At 41.3% G+C, this 13,558-nt stretch overlaps 1 protein-coding gene across 1 annotated transcript in view; it reads left to right on the top strand.

Annotated features, from left to right (window-relative positions):
• CDK7 (cyclin-dependent kinase 7) overlaps positions 1-7,977 on the top strand; it is a 25,374-nt gene extending 17,397 nt beyond the window's left edge. Inside the window, exons 10-12 of the mRNA XM_009327327.1 lie at positions 2,692-2,841; positions 4,534-4,681; positions 7,898-7,977. Coding sequence (XP_009325602.1) covers positions 2,692-2,841; positions 4,534-4,681; positions 7,898-7,923 — 324 coding nt within the window. The 3' untranslated portion in view covers positions 7,924-7,977. The remainder of the gene's footprint in view (positions 1-2,691; positions 2,842-4,533; positions 4,682-7,897) is intronic.
• The last annotated feature ends 5,581 nt before the right edge of the window (positions 7,978-13,558 follow it).

The raw sequence follows: 13,558 nt of genomic DNA, 5'->3' as shown, positions 1-13,558 counted from the left end.
TCAGGATGCTTTGGGTCAGGGCCCTTTCACAGAGGTGTAGGGGTTTTTTTAACTTATGGGGGCACAATAGGGTTTGGTGGTAATTATAGCTGCATCTTTAGGGACACAGGAAGATAACAGAATGGGCACAGCAGAAACTACCTTTTGTTATAGCACGGGCTGTGTGGGGCTGGGTGCTACACCTGTAAGGCCAGCGCCTATTGACATTAAATGTCCTACGAGGGGACCCTTTTTGACTAGTAGGCACCACTGCATCTCAGTGGGATGATGATAGGTCTTCATCTGCCACAGGGCCTACATCTAAAGTATGATTGGTAACCAGCCTAGCTATGCTCAATTCTAAATCTGTGGGATTGACCAGGGAATAGCCAGGGTCCTCAGTCATCTCAGGGCACTTCTCTTTGAACATAAGCTGTTGATGCCCAAAAGACAGAGTCTGTATTTTCTGGTGGAATTTGTAGTCAGATGTGAGGGTCTGGGCTTCTGATTCTGAAATTTGGATGGTATCCCCCCCTCGTATTTGCAAGCCAGGCGAAGTAATCCACAGTAACAGATCTGCGATAGCACTTGCTTAATTTGGCTAGGTGTATGTTTGTGAAAGAGCATGAAGAGATACTTGCAATGCCTCCATTAGCATCATACTCAGTTTCAATAATTGATGGGATTCGTAAGCCTGGTTGGGCTTCAAGAATTTGATGTATCATCATTTGGATCCAAATCGAACCAAGTATTTCCTTCCCACTCTTCTTGGTCAATACATAAAGCTTTATGTATTTTTGTTGCAGAAACTCCCTTTTATGCAAAAGCTGCCGGTGAAGTTTCTCTCGGGCATGTGCTGCCACCAGGGGGACCACGAGGTGCTCTAATTTTTCCACGCAAGCCTGCACGTTTTTAACACAGGCACTGGCGAGAGCATTGTCTTCAAATGCAGGCTGAGTATCCTGCTGGGCTTGAGCTAATTCTTTTTGTAGGGCGACAGCTCAGGCTTTGGCTGCAGTCAAATGATGCTCAGTATTTCTGAGACAGTGAGCAAAGAGGAATAGGCAGAGTACCTTCCCCTTCATGTTTTGTCTTTCTGAATTTCTCTGAGTAAAGTAGCTAGGGAAAAGGAAACAGGTACTTCCCTCCATCAGAGAATCTGGTGTCTATGGGCGGGGCACCCACTACAAGGTTGGGGCAGGTAATGACGCTGTGTACCATATCTCACTCCTGACACCGGAGGTGGCCCAGCCAAGTTACAGGTTCAGGATATGGTGAGAGACACCAGACCAACAGCTTTAGGGGTAAACAGTTTATCTGAGAATAATGGTGCAGTAACAAATACAAATCAGTACTATCATTATCCGGTTCAAGATGACAGTAAATCCAGTACCTTGCTACTACTGGGCTAAACTTCATGTCAGGGCGCGCAATGACCTACATAACCATGGTTATCAGGCAGGCTGACAGGAAGCCTGCCTTCTGTCTTCTTCGGCCGGGCAACTTGGACCAGCCAATGGGCACGGGGGGGCCAGAATTCCCTGATCAGACCGTCCTCTTTTGTAGTTGAGTTGTGGAAGCACTGTCTGGACTTGTTAACCAGTCATCACATCCCGCCTCTGCTCCCTCTCCGTGCTGCTTTTCCTTTGTGTGAATGGTGCTCGAATGCTATGGTATGTGATCACCAAATGGAGCTATAGCCATATGGAGAAATATCGTATAAGGCACTACTAGCCCCATACAGTTCTGTTGTTGCTCCAGGATTCTAAATTAAATGCATGGAGATTTTTGCAATGACATTTCTGCTTTCTTTGGAGAGGAAGAGTTAAGATATAGGTGGGGAAAGGAGAGAATAGGAGATTTGCTAGCACAACAGAGATGATGCATTCCCAAATTGATTTGCAAACCCATGCATTTCAAGAATTGAAACCTTTGCTGTCAAAAATATAACTGATTGAGCACATTTTCCACTTCAGTATTAATATTTTATTTTGCTTGGATAAACTTACTGAAGTGTGATGCCTAGAGGTTTAAAATATTTAAAACACTATTAAAATACTACGTTTGGATAATTGTCTGTTACAAGATCATTTTTATCATAGAATTTCAATACAAAGGGATTGATTTCATACGTACAGGAGAAAAAGGTATGCAATTCACCTGTTGTTTAACTGCTTGGCCTATCTTCCTTCCCTCCCCCCATTCCCCAGATAAAAAGTTTCAGTTGTGCATTTCAAAAGTAGCTCAAAACACTCATGGTGATCAGCTAACTTTGAGGAGGAGGACAGTGTATTATTAACTTGGAGAAAATGCAGACTGGCTCTTTTGTGAATCTTGTCTCTTCCACCACGTCAGTTCACAAAAGAAAAAAGTTTTACTTCATTTGTCTGCACCCACTGTAAAGTTCTTTCATACTTGTTTTCTTTGTAAGTAGCTTTTTCTTTTGGACTGGTCACCACTAAAGCAAGAAAAGGACAGATCACTTGGAAAAGGAAAGTTTGAAACAACAGTAATAGTTATTTAAAAAAAAAAAAAGTAGTCTTTATGTCCTGCTATTCCTACATTGATTTTATTTCAGTGACAAAGTATTAGCAAGGTGTTTTGAAAGATAATTTGCTTCTGCTGAAAGACAGCCATATGAAGTTCCCTTTCTGTGAAAAGCTGAACTCTTTCTAACTTGAAAAATATGCATTCCATTTTTGGTCTTTGTAGGGGATGACGAGTCTTCCAGATTATGTCACATTTAAGTCTTTCCCTGGAATGCCACTCCAACATATCTTCAGTGCAGCTGGTGATGATTTGCTCAATCTTCTGCAAGGCTTATTCACATTTAATCCTTGCACTAGGGTTACGGCTACTCAGGTACAGTACACTTGCATTATGTCCTAATGTTCATTAAACTACTGTTAATATTGGATAAATGTGCTTTGAAGCCAGTAAGCTGGGTTTGAAATGAAATGTCTTATAGCTCTGTCCATGAAATACTAGAAACATATTTCCAGTATTTTATAGAGAGATCTCTGAAAGGTATGAATAATGCTGACTGATCCTCTCCATTACCAACGTAGAGCAAAGGTAGACAACTAAAAGGTGTAGGAGTCATGGCCTTCAGACAGTCATTGTATTCGACATTCAAAATTCAGTCACCTAAAGCTCAAAACTTAACTTTTAACATAGCATATCTTATTCCCTGAGTTTGAAAGGTTTCCTTACTTCATGCAGTCTCTTCTTCAATTTCATGTAAACCTTTTTGATTCTTTTTTAATATGAAATTCTGTGGTGATTTAAACCAGCATTCTGATCTGAATATCCTTTTCCATTATACTTGGGTGAAACTGATCTCAATTTCACTACTCCTTGATGGGGAGAAATGAAAGACTTTGAACTTTTGAAATCTGGCAGAATGTTCTAGTTGAGAATATTGATTGCTACTATGAGGAAGATACAGCAGATGGCAGTTTCAAAACTGTGTGTCTGTCACCTTACACTGTTAGGGAAGCATGCAAGAAACAGAGCTGCCCCCTTAAGGCCAGGACTCCCTCATTGCTTGTTAGACAAGGCAGATCCCAATCCAGGGGATTAGTGCATGTGTTATTTATCTTTTTACTAGAAGACTTTTTCAGAGTACATTCAGGTTTTTTTGGTCACCATCTTTAAGAACTTTCAGTATAAGTTTCCAAATAATTAGTTCTGCTATGCTTGGGACACCTCTGTACTAGTTCATATGTATGAAGTCATTTTACAGGTTGTATTGTAGGATGGTGACTTGAATATATACGATTTTTCTAGTCTAGCATTTTTATTGACAATGATACAGCTTAAGGCAGGAAACAACTTGCGCTTACTGTATTGGCTTGATTTATAGCTGGCATTGAATACCATGTAACTGACATTAGCAAGAGTAATGATTACCTAAGAGGCAGCTTAGCCTCTTTTCCTTAACCGCAGTTTATGGAGGCTGTGGAATTCCTAAAATTTAAAATACCGTATATAATCCCACTATATGAAATTAACCCTGCTCACTTGTGTTTGTCTTTTGCTCTAATTCAAACTACATTTTTCTCACAGTTTACAGTGTATAAACAGCACAGTTAAAGAAATTTTGGGGAAAAACCTATCTTAAAAGCTAGCAAAACAGCTGGTGTCCAGGTCCTGGATCTGATCAAGGCTTCGGATATATTCTTTTAATCTTTCTTTATTCCTACTTTCTTCTTTATCCTTGTCTTATCTGTCTGTTCAGAATGTAAGCTCTTTGGAGCTAGAAACTTGCTGTTTGTACAAGACCTCCTGCAATGTAGTCTAGAGTTCTGTTAGGATGTCTGAGCACTAGTTAAAAATAACAGTTTATCTCTTGGCTTGCAAATCAAAGTGCTGTGGGTAGTCACTGAGAACACAAAATCTTCATTTGCCCCAAGGCCACCTTCTAGTATAAAAGTGTCCAAGTAGTTTTCAAGTCCCAATTACAAGTGCTTTATTTCATTATAACCTCTTTATAGATGGTGTTCTGACACTTTATACTAATTACTTGGCTATTTTTCTTCCATTATCATTAAGGCATTGAAACAGAAGTATTTCAGTAACCGACCAGGACCCACTCCAGGAAATCAGCTGCCAAGACCCAACTGTCCTGCAGAAGCTGTAAAGGAGCAACAAAATGCACTTTTAAATTTAAAAAGGAAAAGAACAGAAGGAATAGATCAAGGTAACCTCTTAATGTTTCACCTGTTTTAATATAGGAGCTACATGCTCAGAGAGAACATGAAACTTCAGTGTTTCAGAACAAAAACTCTCTGAATGGACTACATCCCTGGGCACCAGCACCAGCTGAAGCCCTTTAATGATGTATGTTTTAGGATAAATGCTTTAGGGTGAGAATGACTTAGTTCTGTGTTCTAACAATTGGTACAAAAAAGGCTCTTTTATGGTGCTTAGGAATCTATTTGTTAGAAGAAATATCTAATTCCATTAATTTCTGTAATGGAGTGTGGTACTACCCAGTAAATTATAGGCTATTATGATGCCTTTTTTTTTTTCCCTGAGACATCTTACTGAGGTGGAAATAACTTAACTTTACATCACTTAAAACAAAAAAGGGGGGGGGGTGAGAGAGAGAGAAACATAGCATGTTATTCTTTCAAATTACAGACCGGAGAATGTAAATCGGGTTCAGAAGAGAGATTTCTGCTCTCTCTGTCTTAGACTAAACAAGTTAACAGTTAAGACCACTCTGGGTAAGGAACATTAAGCACATTTCTGTGACCCTTTTAAAAGGCAAGCCTATTCCCTGACATCATCTATATGGAGCCTCCAGTCTTCTCCAAACAGTAGCATGTACTTCATATCTTCATGGCAAGAAAAGCTCTGAGGACTCAAGACCTGTATCTGACACTAAATTACTCAGACTTTCTAGCAGAGAGGCAAATATTAGTCCTTAAACTTGGGGTTGGTGGTCTTAACAGCTGGAATATGCTAGACAGCAGCTGTCAGGTTAGCATCAGCTTTTTGTTACTGCCAGTATGAGACTGTTTTGATACAAGAGTGATATCTTTTTGGAATGGAGATGCTTCCATGAAAGTGCATTTCCTCTTGAATTCGGAGACACAGCAACATTATTAGAGTTTAACTTAGTTTTTAGGCACTTTGACGTCTTGTTTCTTAGTCAGCGTCAAATTAAAAGTAAAATGCCTTAGTTCACTAGCTTAAGATTCTAATCTCAAAGAAAAATTTAATCAGTTGACTATTTGCATGCTCTTTGCTGACCCCAGTACTGTGGGTCAACTGACATGTGGGAACTTGTCAAATTACCATAGCTTAGGTAATCAATTTAAGCTTTTTAGCTCCTTTTGCAAGGACCATGTGAGGGTCTGTGATTAGTGTTTTGGAGTACCTGCCCTAAAACATGCCTGTTAACTAAAGGACAGGAAAGAGGAAGAAATGCTTCTTTGAGTTCTGTGACTTAACCATTTGAAGTCTTGCGTTTGACAATTAGCAGAGTTTCCAGAACTGTATGAAGCTAGAACACTAATTGCTTTAACGTCTTTCCGAAAGTCTCATCTTCAGCAAGAGGAAGTCAGACTTGTGTGTTAAATGCCAGGAGTTTTGAGATTGGTTATAACTAAGGCATTTGGAAGTCAGCATTACTTTTTGAGACATCTGAGTATCAGTATAAAAAGCAGTATCATTTCCACTAAGTGGAAATGGAAACATAATGGATTTTCTGATGTGGATTTTCCATTATGTTCTGTTACTGCCTTAGCTGGGCTGACAGAACCAGAGGGTCTCAAAGGTAGATCCTCTAGTGCCAACAAACATTAAAGGAGAGAGCCAATGTTAGCTAGCAAATCTGCTACCCTGGATTTTATTTTACATCCTTACGTGACGTTATCATCTAAAGTTAAAAATCTGAATACTGGTTTGGAAGAACAATCCTACAGTCTTTGTTTAAATAAAATTTGAAGCACAGCATGTTTTTATTGCTATTGAGGATGGAAATATGTAAAAGTAATTTCAAAGAAAAATAAGTTGCATCCCCTGAAATTTTTAGGCTGGCCTGTGCTTGAATCCTGCACAGTACATTCTCTTTTCCTTAGCCCTGTTGAGGTAGCCCTCTGGAACTTAGTAGAATGGACTGGGTGATTACTGATGGGTACCGTCTTATAAAATGTTGGCACCAGGGGCTGGCTGCCAGGAGAAAGAATTTATGCCATCCCCATAAGTGCTGCTCTTCCACAAGAACAAAACCCTGTAGCCTGTGGGGCGTGTTCAGCAAACTTAAATGTGCAGCAGCTGTACTTCTCAAAAAAACAGCCTCTTTATTGTCAGGGGAAGACTATCACTAGATGGATGACTGCCTGTGAAAAGTATTAAGCGCGCATCATTTCTAGCTATTGCTACCACTTATTTTTGATCAGTGAGGTATGTGGAGACACTGATGCTACGATGACATCATTGTCCATCTTCTCCACTCTGGCAAATACTTACTCAAAAGCAGCAGTCCTTCCCCAGGACACCAGTTTCTAGTCCTATTAATCTGCATTTCTATGGAGCCACAGGATCGCAAAACGGAGAGTATAAAAGATACAGCACTAAACTTTCCTGAGTTAATGCGGTATAAGGAATCTGTCTAATTTCAGAACTATTCTACATTGGTTTGGAAAAAAAAAATACCATTCTATTCATATCTAAGTCAGCGTATGGGCATTGTTTGGGCATTCGTTTAAAGTTCATGGGTGTGATTCAATGTCAGTGTATTTTAGAGGAGACCTCTGCCTATAGGGCAGGCAAAACCAGGTGGATCCTTTCATAGTAAGCTTCATATCCATCCCAGAAGGTAGCTATGGTTTATTCTACCTACATTATAAATAAGTAGCATATGAAGAAATGAGAGGACAAGATCTGGAATAGAATCAGAAAAGTACTGCTGCTCTCGTCATCTCTACAGCTGATATTGAACAAAGACATGGTTGAAGAATGAGGCAGAGACTAAAAGGGCTGTTACTTGCTGCAGACAGCTTATTGCTGGGTAGTGACAGCACATAAGAAAAATCATTAAGAGTGTATGTGTGGTGGGGCAAGGTTAAGCCTTAGAATAGCTTGCCTTTCTTAGGTTTAAAAGTAGAATTAACTGGCTAGCTTTTTATACTGACAAAGAGAAATACTCACATGCATCCCAAATGCAATTAACACTGAAGTACAGAATTTGCAACTCATTTGGAATACACGTGCTGATTCAAGTGAGCTTTGATTCTGGCACTCTTTCGTAGATTAATTGGAAAAAGTCATGTACTGCCGCTGCAGCAAACAGCATTAAGCATCTCAGAGTAGATGTATCTCAAGAACGGTATCAAACAAATACTAAAACCTTGAGGAGGGGGCTGGACCCCTTTGCTTTGGTAACAATGTGATTTACACTTTTCAGGATTACCAAAAAAATTGATTTTTTGATTGCTGTGGATGGTGGATGAAAATGAGTGAAAATGGCCCAAGTCCCAACCATGGAAAAAACGCTGTAATAGTCACTGGATGGTTATTTTGTAATATTTTCGTATGTAAAATGTGAATTTAGTGTTTCCTTACTGAAACAGAGGTTTCATTAACCCTACTTCTTTTTTTGAATAAAAGCATTTTTAAGCAAAACAAGAAGATTCCTTTCTCTGGTTTGCTGTCTCATTACTTTGACTTGTGCTTTGAGGTAGTAACTGTCAAAACGGCTTGCTGGCTACAGATTTACACAGACTAATTTTGCAGAAGCTTTATGCTGAATCATGGGCTATCCTGTACAGATGCACACCCGAAGGAGGAAAACTACAAATAACACCCTTCTCACCTGGAGCTTGGATGTATATATGATTATCTGCCAGCCCTATAATAAATGTTGGAAAAAATGTGTCATTGTAAGGGAACAGCAGGATGCTTTTTTGTTCCAGTTAGTATGCCAATGTATTAACAAATGAGTTTGCATGTGTTCTCTCAGCAGTCATGCATTAAGACTTTCCGAGGATGCATACACTATACTGAAAACAATATGATACACAGATTGAATGTGAAGTGTTGGGGTTTTTTTGCAGACTCCAGTCTTCCAGGAGAAATTATCTGAGAGCATATAAATACTGTTTCCTTCACAGCCTCAAGATTGCAATAGGAGATAGAGGGAGATCCAGCTGGGAAAACTGTACCAGCCCTCCTGTCAACCTGTGGCTGTTGAACAATTCATAGTGCAGATAGTGGGCTCAGCTCTGTTGCTTGATTTCCAGCATGGTTGTGTTGCAAAGTGGCTGCTGGGTAACCAGACTTCTGCAAGGGAGAGAAGCAAGCCAGTAGGTGCTGCTAGTGCAGCTTAACCACATGCCCACCCCTGTTGTGCAGTGGATCTCAGGGATACCTGGTGAGCCATTGTCATTTTCCCACCTGTGAACCACTTCCAGCATTCTGTTTTCTACTGTGTGTGGCAAGTGTATTAGTAGAAGACTTTGAGGCTTGTAGAGGAAGAACAACCATCTTCTTGCTCCTGTGTTACTTCATTTGGACATGAGGAAAAATGTCTTTACTGAAAGAGTGGTTAAACATTGGAACGGGCTGCTCAGGGAAGTGGTTGAGTCCCCATCCCTGGAAGTATTTAAAAGACGTGTAGATGAGGCGCTTAGGGACATGGTTCAGTGGGCATGGTGGTGTTGGGTTGACCGTTGGACTCGATGGTCTTAGAGGTCTTTTCCAACCTGAATGATTCTGTGATTCTATTCAATAATTTTACTCCTACCTTAGCCAATGTGAAGTATGCTGGCCTTGTAAGGGAGAACAGTTACTAGTCTCCCAATACCCTACTGTGTTCTGGTTTGGTTGCTGGCAGTTGAAAATTAAATTTCCTACTAAGATCTAATTGACAGTGTAGAGAAAATGTTTATCAAATAATATTAGTTATAGCAGTTTTTACTGTCTGTGTAATCAAACATCATCATCCTGAATGCAGGCAGGGGGATTAAGAGAACTGCAGTCCTACTTCTCACAGGCATATGTACAAAAATATGTTAATCTGAATAGGGAAGAGAGAGTTAGGAGTACTGTAAACTTTTTTGCATTGAACTTATCTGAGGCAGCATTCTGACTGGACTTCAAAGCCTGGAAACCTTCAGCCCCTAAAGCAGATAATCACATTTTTCAGTGAGTATCCTAACTATTGGGTATAACAAATAGAGTTTGCATGGCAGTGACAGTTTTAAGTATTCTGTCATCTCTGCTTTGAGAGTAACACTGTTCCCTTCTTGTCAAATGCTGCGTGTGCCTAGACAGTACCCTTCCCTGAAGGAAACCTTGTCCAGTCGAACAAGTAGCAATCCTCTAAGCTCCTGTTGGCAAAAGTTGCAGAGCGGGTACTGAGTTAGATGGGCAGTCAGTGTTGGAATGTATAGAGAATGGTTACTGTGCTCTCTAAGAGCGGGGTTGAAGAGAGAGGATATTTTGTGACCAAAGCTACTGTCTTGTATGCTTCAAGTCAAGCGTGGCCAGCAGGTCGAGGGAGGTGATTCTGCCCCTCTACTCTGCTCTGGTGAGACCCCACCTGCAGTACTGCATCCAGCTCTGGAGCCCTCAGCATAAGAAAGACACGGACCTGTTGGAGCAGGTCCAGAGGAGGGCCACGAAAATGATCAGGGGGATGGAATACATCTATGAAGAAAGGCTGAGAGAGTTGGGGTTGTTCAGCCTGGAGAAGAGAAGGCTTTGGGGGGACCTTCTTGCATGCTATCAGTACTGAAAGGGGGCTTATAAAAAAGATGGTGGCAAACTTTTTAGCAGGGCCTGTTGCGACAGGACAAGGGGGAATGGCTTTAAACTAAAGGGGGGTAGATTTAGACTAGATATAAGGAAGAAATTTTTTACACTGAGGGTGGTGAAACACTGGGACAGGTTGCCCAGAGAGGTGGTGGATGCCCCATCCCTGGAAACATTCAAGGTCAGGTTGGACGGGGCTCTGAGCAACCTGATCTAGTTGAAGTTGTCCCTGCCCATGGCAGGGGGGTTGGACTAGATGACCTTTAGAGGTCCCTTCCAACCCAAACTATTCCATGATTCTATGAAGTCATGTGTTTACCACAGCAGATGCTCAAAAATAGCAATGTTTGTATATAATATAAGTTCAGGAGCTGTTCCCTTCCAGCTCCTACACTGCAATTCATCTGGCATACTGTGCACTCTGTGTATGGTTGGGGTCTGTTCTATACCGTGAGGGTATACAGCAAGTCTTGTTTTCAGCTGAGTTCATGAATGAAGCTGCCTGTGTCAGGGACTAAAATTGCTCTGCTCTTAATGGTGGTGTTGTGCATAGATAAAGTGTATGTACATCACAGAGTAAGATAAGATTAGAAAAAGGATCAGCACAATATTTTTTCTTAATCTCAGGCTTTTGGATAGCTTGATTTAACTTTTGTGACTTAGGTCAGAACTCTTGAAGGAATATTTGGGACTGCTGGTGAGTATAACTTAATATGCAATCATATGCAATTAGTCATCTAAATACTGTTTAATTTGTGACTTGGTTACCTTGTAAGCTTTATATTATGCTAATCATGCTTCAGCTTTGACAATCTGTCTTTTATCACACCAACTCATTGAATATACAGCTGCTGCAATCTACTTGGCTTCTGTTCAGAACCACAACAATCAAGGATGGTTTGTCTTGAGCCTGCAATGTGCATGCTTGTGCAAAGGTCTAAGTTGTACGCTTGTGCAAACTGGAACACAATCTAAATGCCTTCTCTCTTGGGTTGAGATGGTTCTTCGGCCCTTACCACCTTTTTATCATGAGTTGTTTCTGCTGTTCTGAAACTGCTGTTTCTTTCTGAAAGGTTAGTACTTCTCTTTGCAAATTTGATGGCTCTTACCTCCAGACTTAATGGAATTCGAGTGACTTCTATGCATTGTACTGATACTGTTTATATAATTGAATTAAAACTTTGTTTTCTTCCTTCCACTTTGTTGCCACAATAAATGTAGCAAAACTCATTGTACGAGCACGTAATAAAGAAGGGGAAGGTGCTCTCTGTTTTAAACAAAACTGATTTCATTTTCTCACAGATACCAGGATTACTTGTGGTGGCATGGAGAACAAGGACTGCTAGCTATCACATCCTCATCTTGTCTCCCTGGTTCTTGATTGGTGCCAACGCTGCGTGATCCCTGCAAGCCTTTCTGTTTTGACAAAGAAGGCTCAGGGCCAGATTGAGTTGTAACATAGTAGTTGCTTTGCATTTGTGGTATGCTCTTATCCATGGTGTGGCCTTGATGCTGTCAGCACTCCAGGCAGCACTGCCAGTCCTTTGCTTTTACCTGTCTTCGTTCTTGGCTTTTGTGACTATTCTTGTTCTCTTGACTTACTGCACGTACACTGCTCGCTTAACTCCTACTCAGCCATTTCTTCTGGTGCACAAATGTTTATGCTCCATGTGCTCCAATGTAATGACTCCTTTACAGAGCAGTTTTCACCTGTGACCTTTTAATACTCGTTTGCTTCTCTGAGAGAAGGGCGGGATCATTACAAAAAAGGCTATAGTTAGGCCTGCTTTTCTTTGAATCCCTCTGTTCCCCCTTGCATTTCATACTCGGTTATGTCAACTTCATCTCTGAGGTAAGGTATTCTCTCCACATGGCTGTAATAAAATCACAGGATAAAACAGGGATAGGTCTGGATGTAGCTGGTCAGGCTGATATAGAGAAACTTCTCAGAGATGAAAACTGAGTGCTTTGAACACTTGGCAGGGTGTGTTTTGACATACACCTTGCTGATATCCAGTAGTGTGAGAGGCTGGGGAAAAGACATGCATGGCTGCAGTCTCTTTTTGGCTCCAAAATACAGCACTGCCTAGGAGAACCTTCTGTTTAATCTTCCCGAAGACCTGCTGGGAATTAGATTTGTTCCTCCTGTAGCCCAGCACCACTACCAGGAAGGCTCCAGAAGCAGCTCTGTTCTTGCTAGCTTGAGAATTCTGCTTGGCCCAACTTTGTTCATCGTATAATGCCAATTTTTCATTTTCAAGCTTCCCCAAGTAAAGCTGGAATAAAATCTCAGTTTTGATGCTATTGAACTAGCCTCATATCATCTCTGTGGTCAGTTCTAGTATTTTCTTTTTTTTTCCTTTCTATTTGTGAGCAACTTATTCAGAAAATTTATATTTATTTCCTTTTAGAAACTCTTATTCTTTCAAATAAAAGGACAGGGCGTTGGGCGGGGAGGGTTCTGTCTCTTCCCTCCAAAGAATCAAATCCACAGGCAGGCAGGTGCTGCACAAGGATTTTCTGAGAGGATTGATGTGTGGTCAGTGCAGAGGCCATCAGTGTTGTGACCGCTTCCTCTAGTGCTGTTGGCTCAAATTGTGCCCAGAAACCTTCACACTAACAGCATTCATTACTGTGATAAGAACAGAATGGTATGCAGAGAAGGGAGGAGGAGAGGGGGCATTTCTCTCTTCATTAGAAAGCATTAGTGGAATGTGATTTATTGCCGACTACATGATATTTGTGCCACTTCAGTAGGTACACTGACAGCTACACTAAGCTGACTTTGGCAACAGGTTGTGGCCTGTGTGCTTTGGTTTTGGGAAACCTCCAGTTTGGACCAGGCTGGTAGGCAGGTACCCTCAAAGAATACTTCTGCCATCCTGCATGGATTTGCCATCCGTGAATGAATCTGTATGTTAGGGAGTGTTTCGATTGTATAGAGCTCAACGATTGTGATGATGATACGGTTGAGTGTTTATGGGTAAGGATGAGGGGGAAGGCCAACGAGGCAGATATCCTGCTGGGAGTCTGTTATAGACCACCCAACCGGGATGAAGGGGCAGATGAAGCGTTCTACAAGCAGCTGGCAGAGTTCTCTCAATCGCTGGCCCTTGTTCTCGTGGAGGACTTCAACTTCCCGGACATCTGCTGGAAATACAACATGGCAGAGAGGAAGCAGTCTAGGAGGTTCCTGGAGCGTGTGGAAGACAACTTCCTGACACAGCTGGTTAGTGAGCCTACCAGGGGAGGTGCCTCACTTGACCTGCTGTTTACAAACAGAGAAGGACTGGTGGGAGATGTGGTGGTCGGA

This window comes from Pygoscelis adeliae, unplaced genomic scaffold (genome assembly GCF_000699105.1).
Source record: "Pygoscelis adeliae isolate BGI_AS28 unplaced genomic scaffold, ASM69910v1 Scaffold26, whole genome shotgun sequence".
Lineage (NCBI taxonomy): Eukaryota > Metazoa > Chordata > Aves > Sphenisciformes > Spheniscidae > Pygoscelis > Pygoscelis adeliae.
This window is presented reverse-complemented; position numbering and strand designations above follow the sequence as displayed.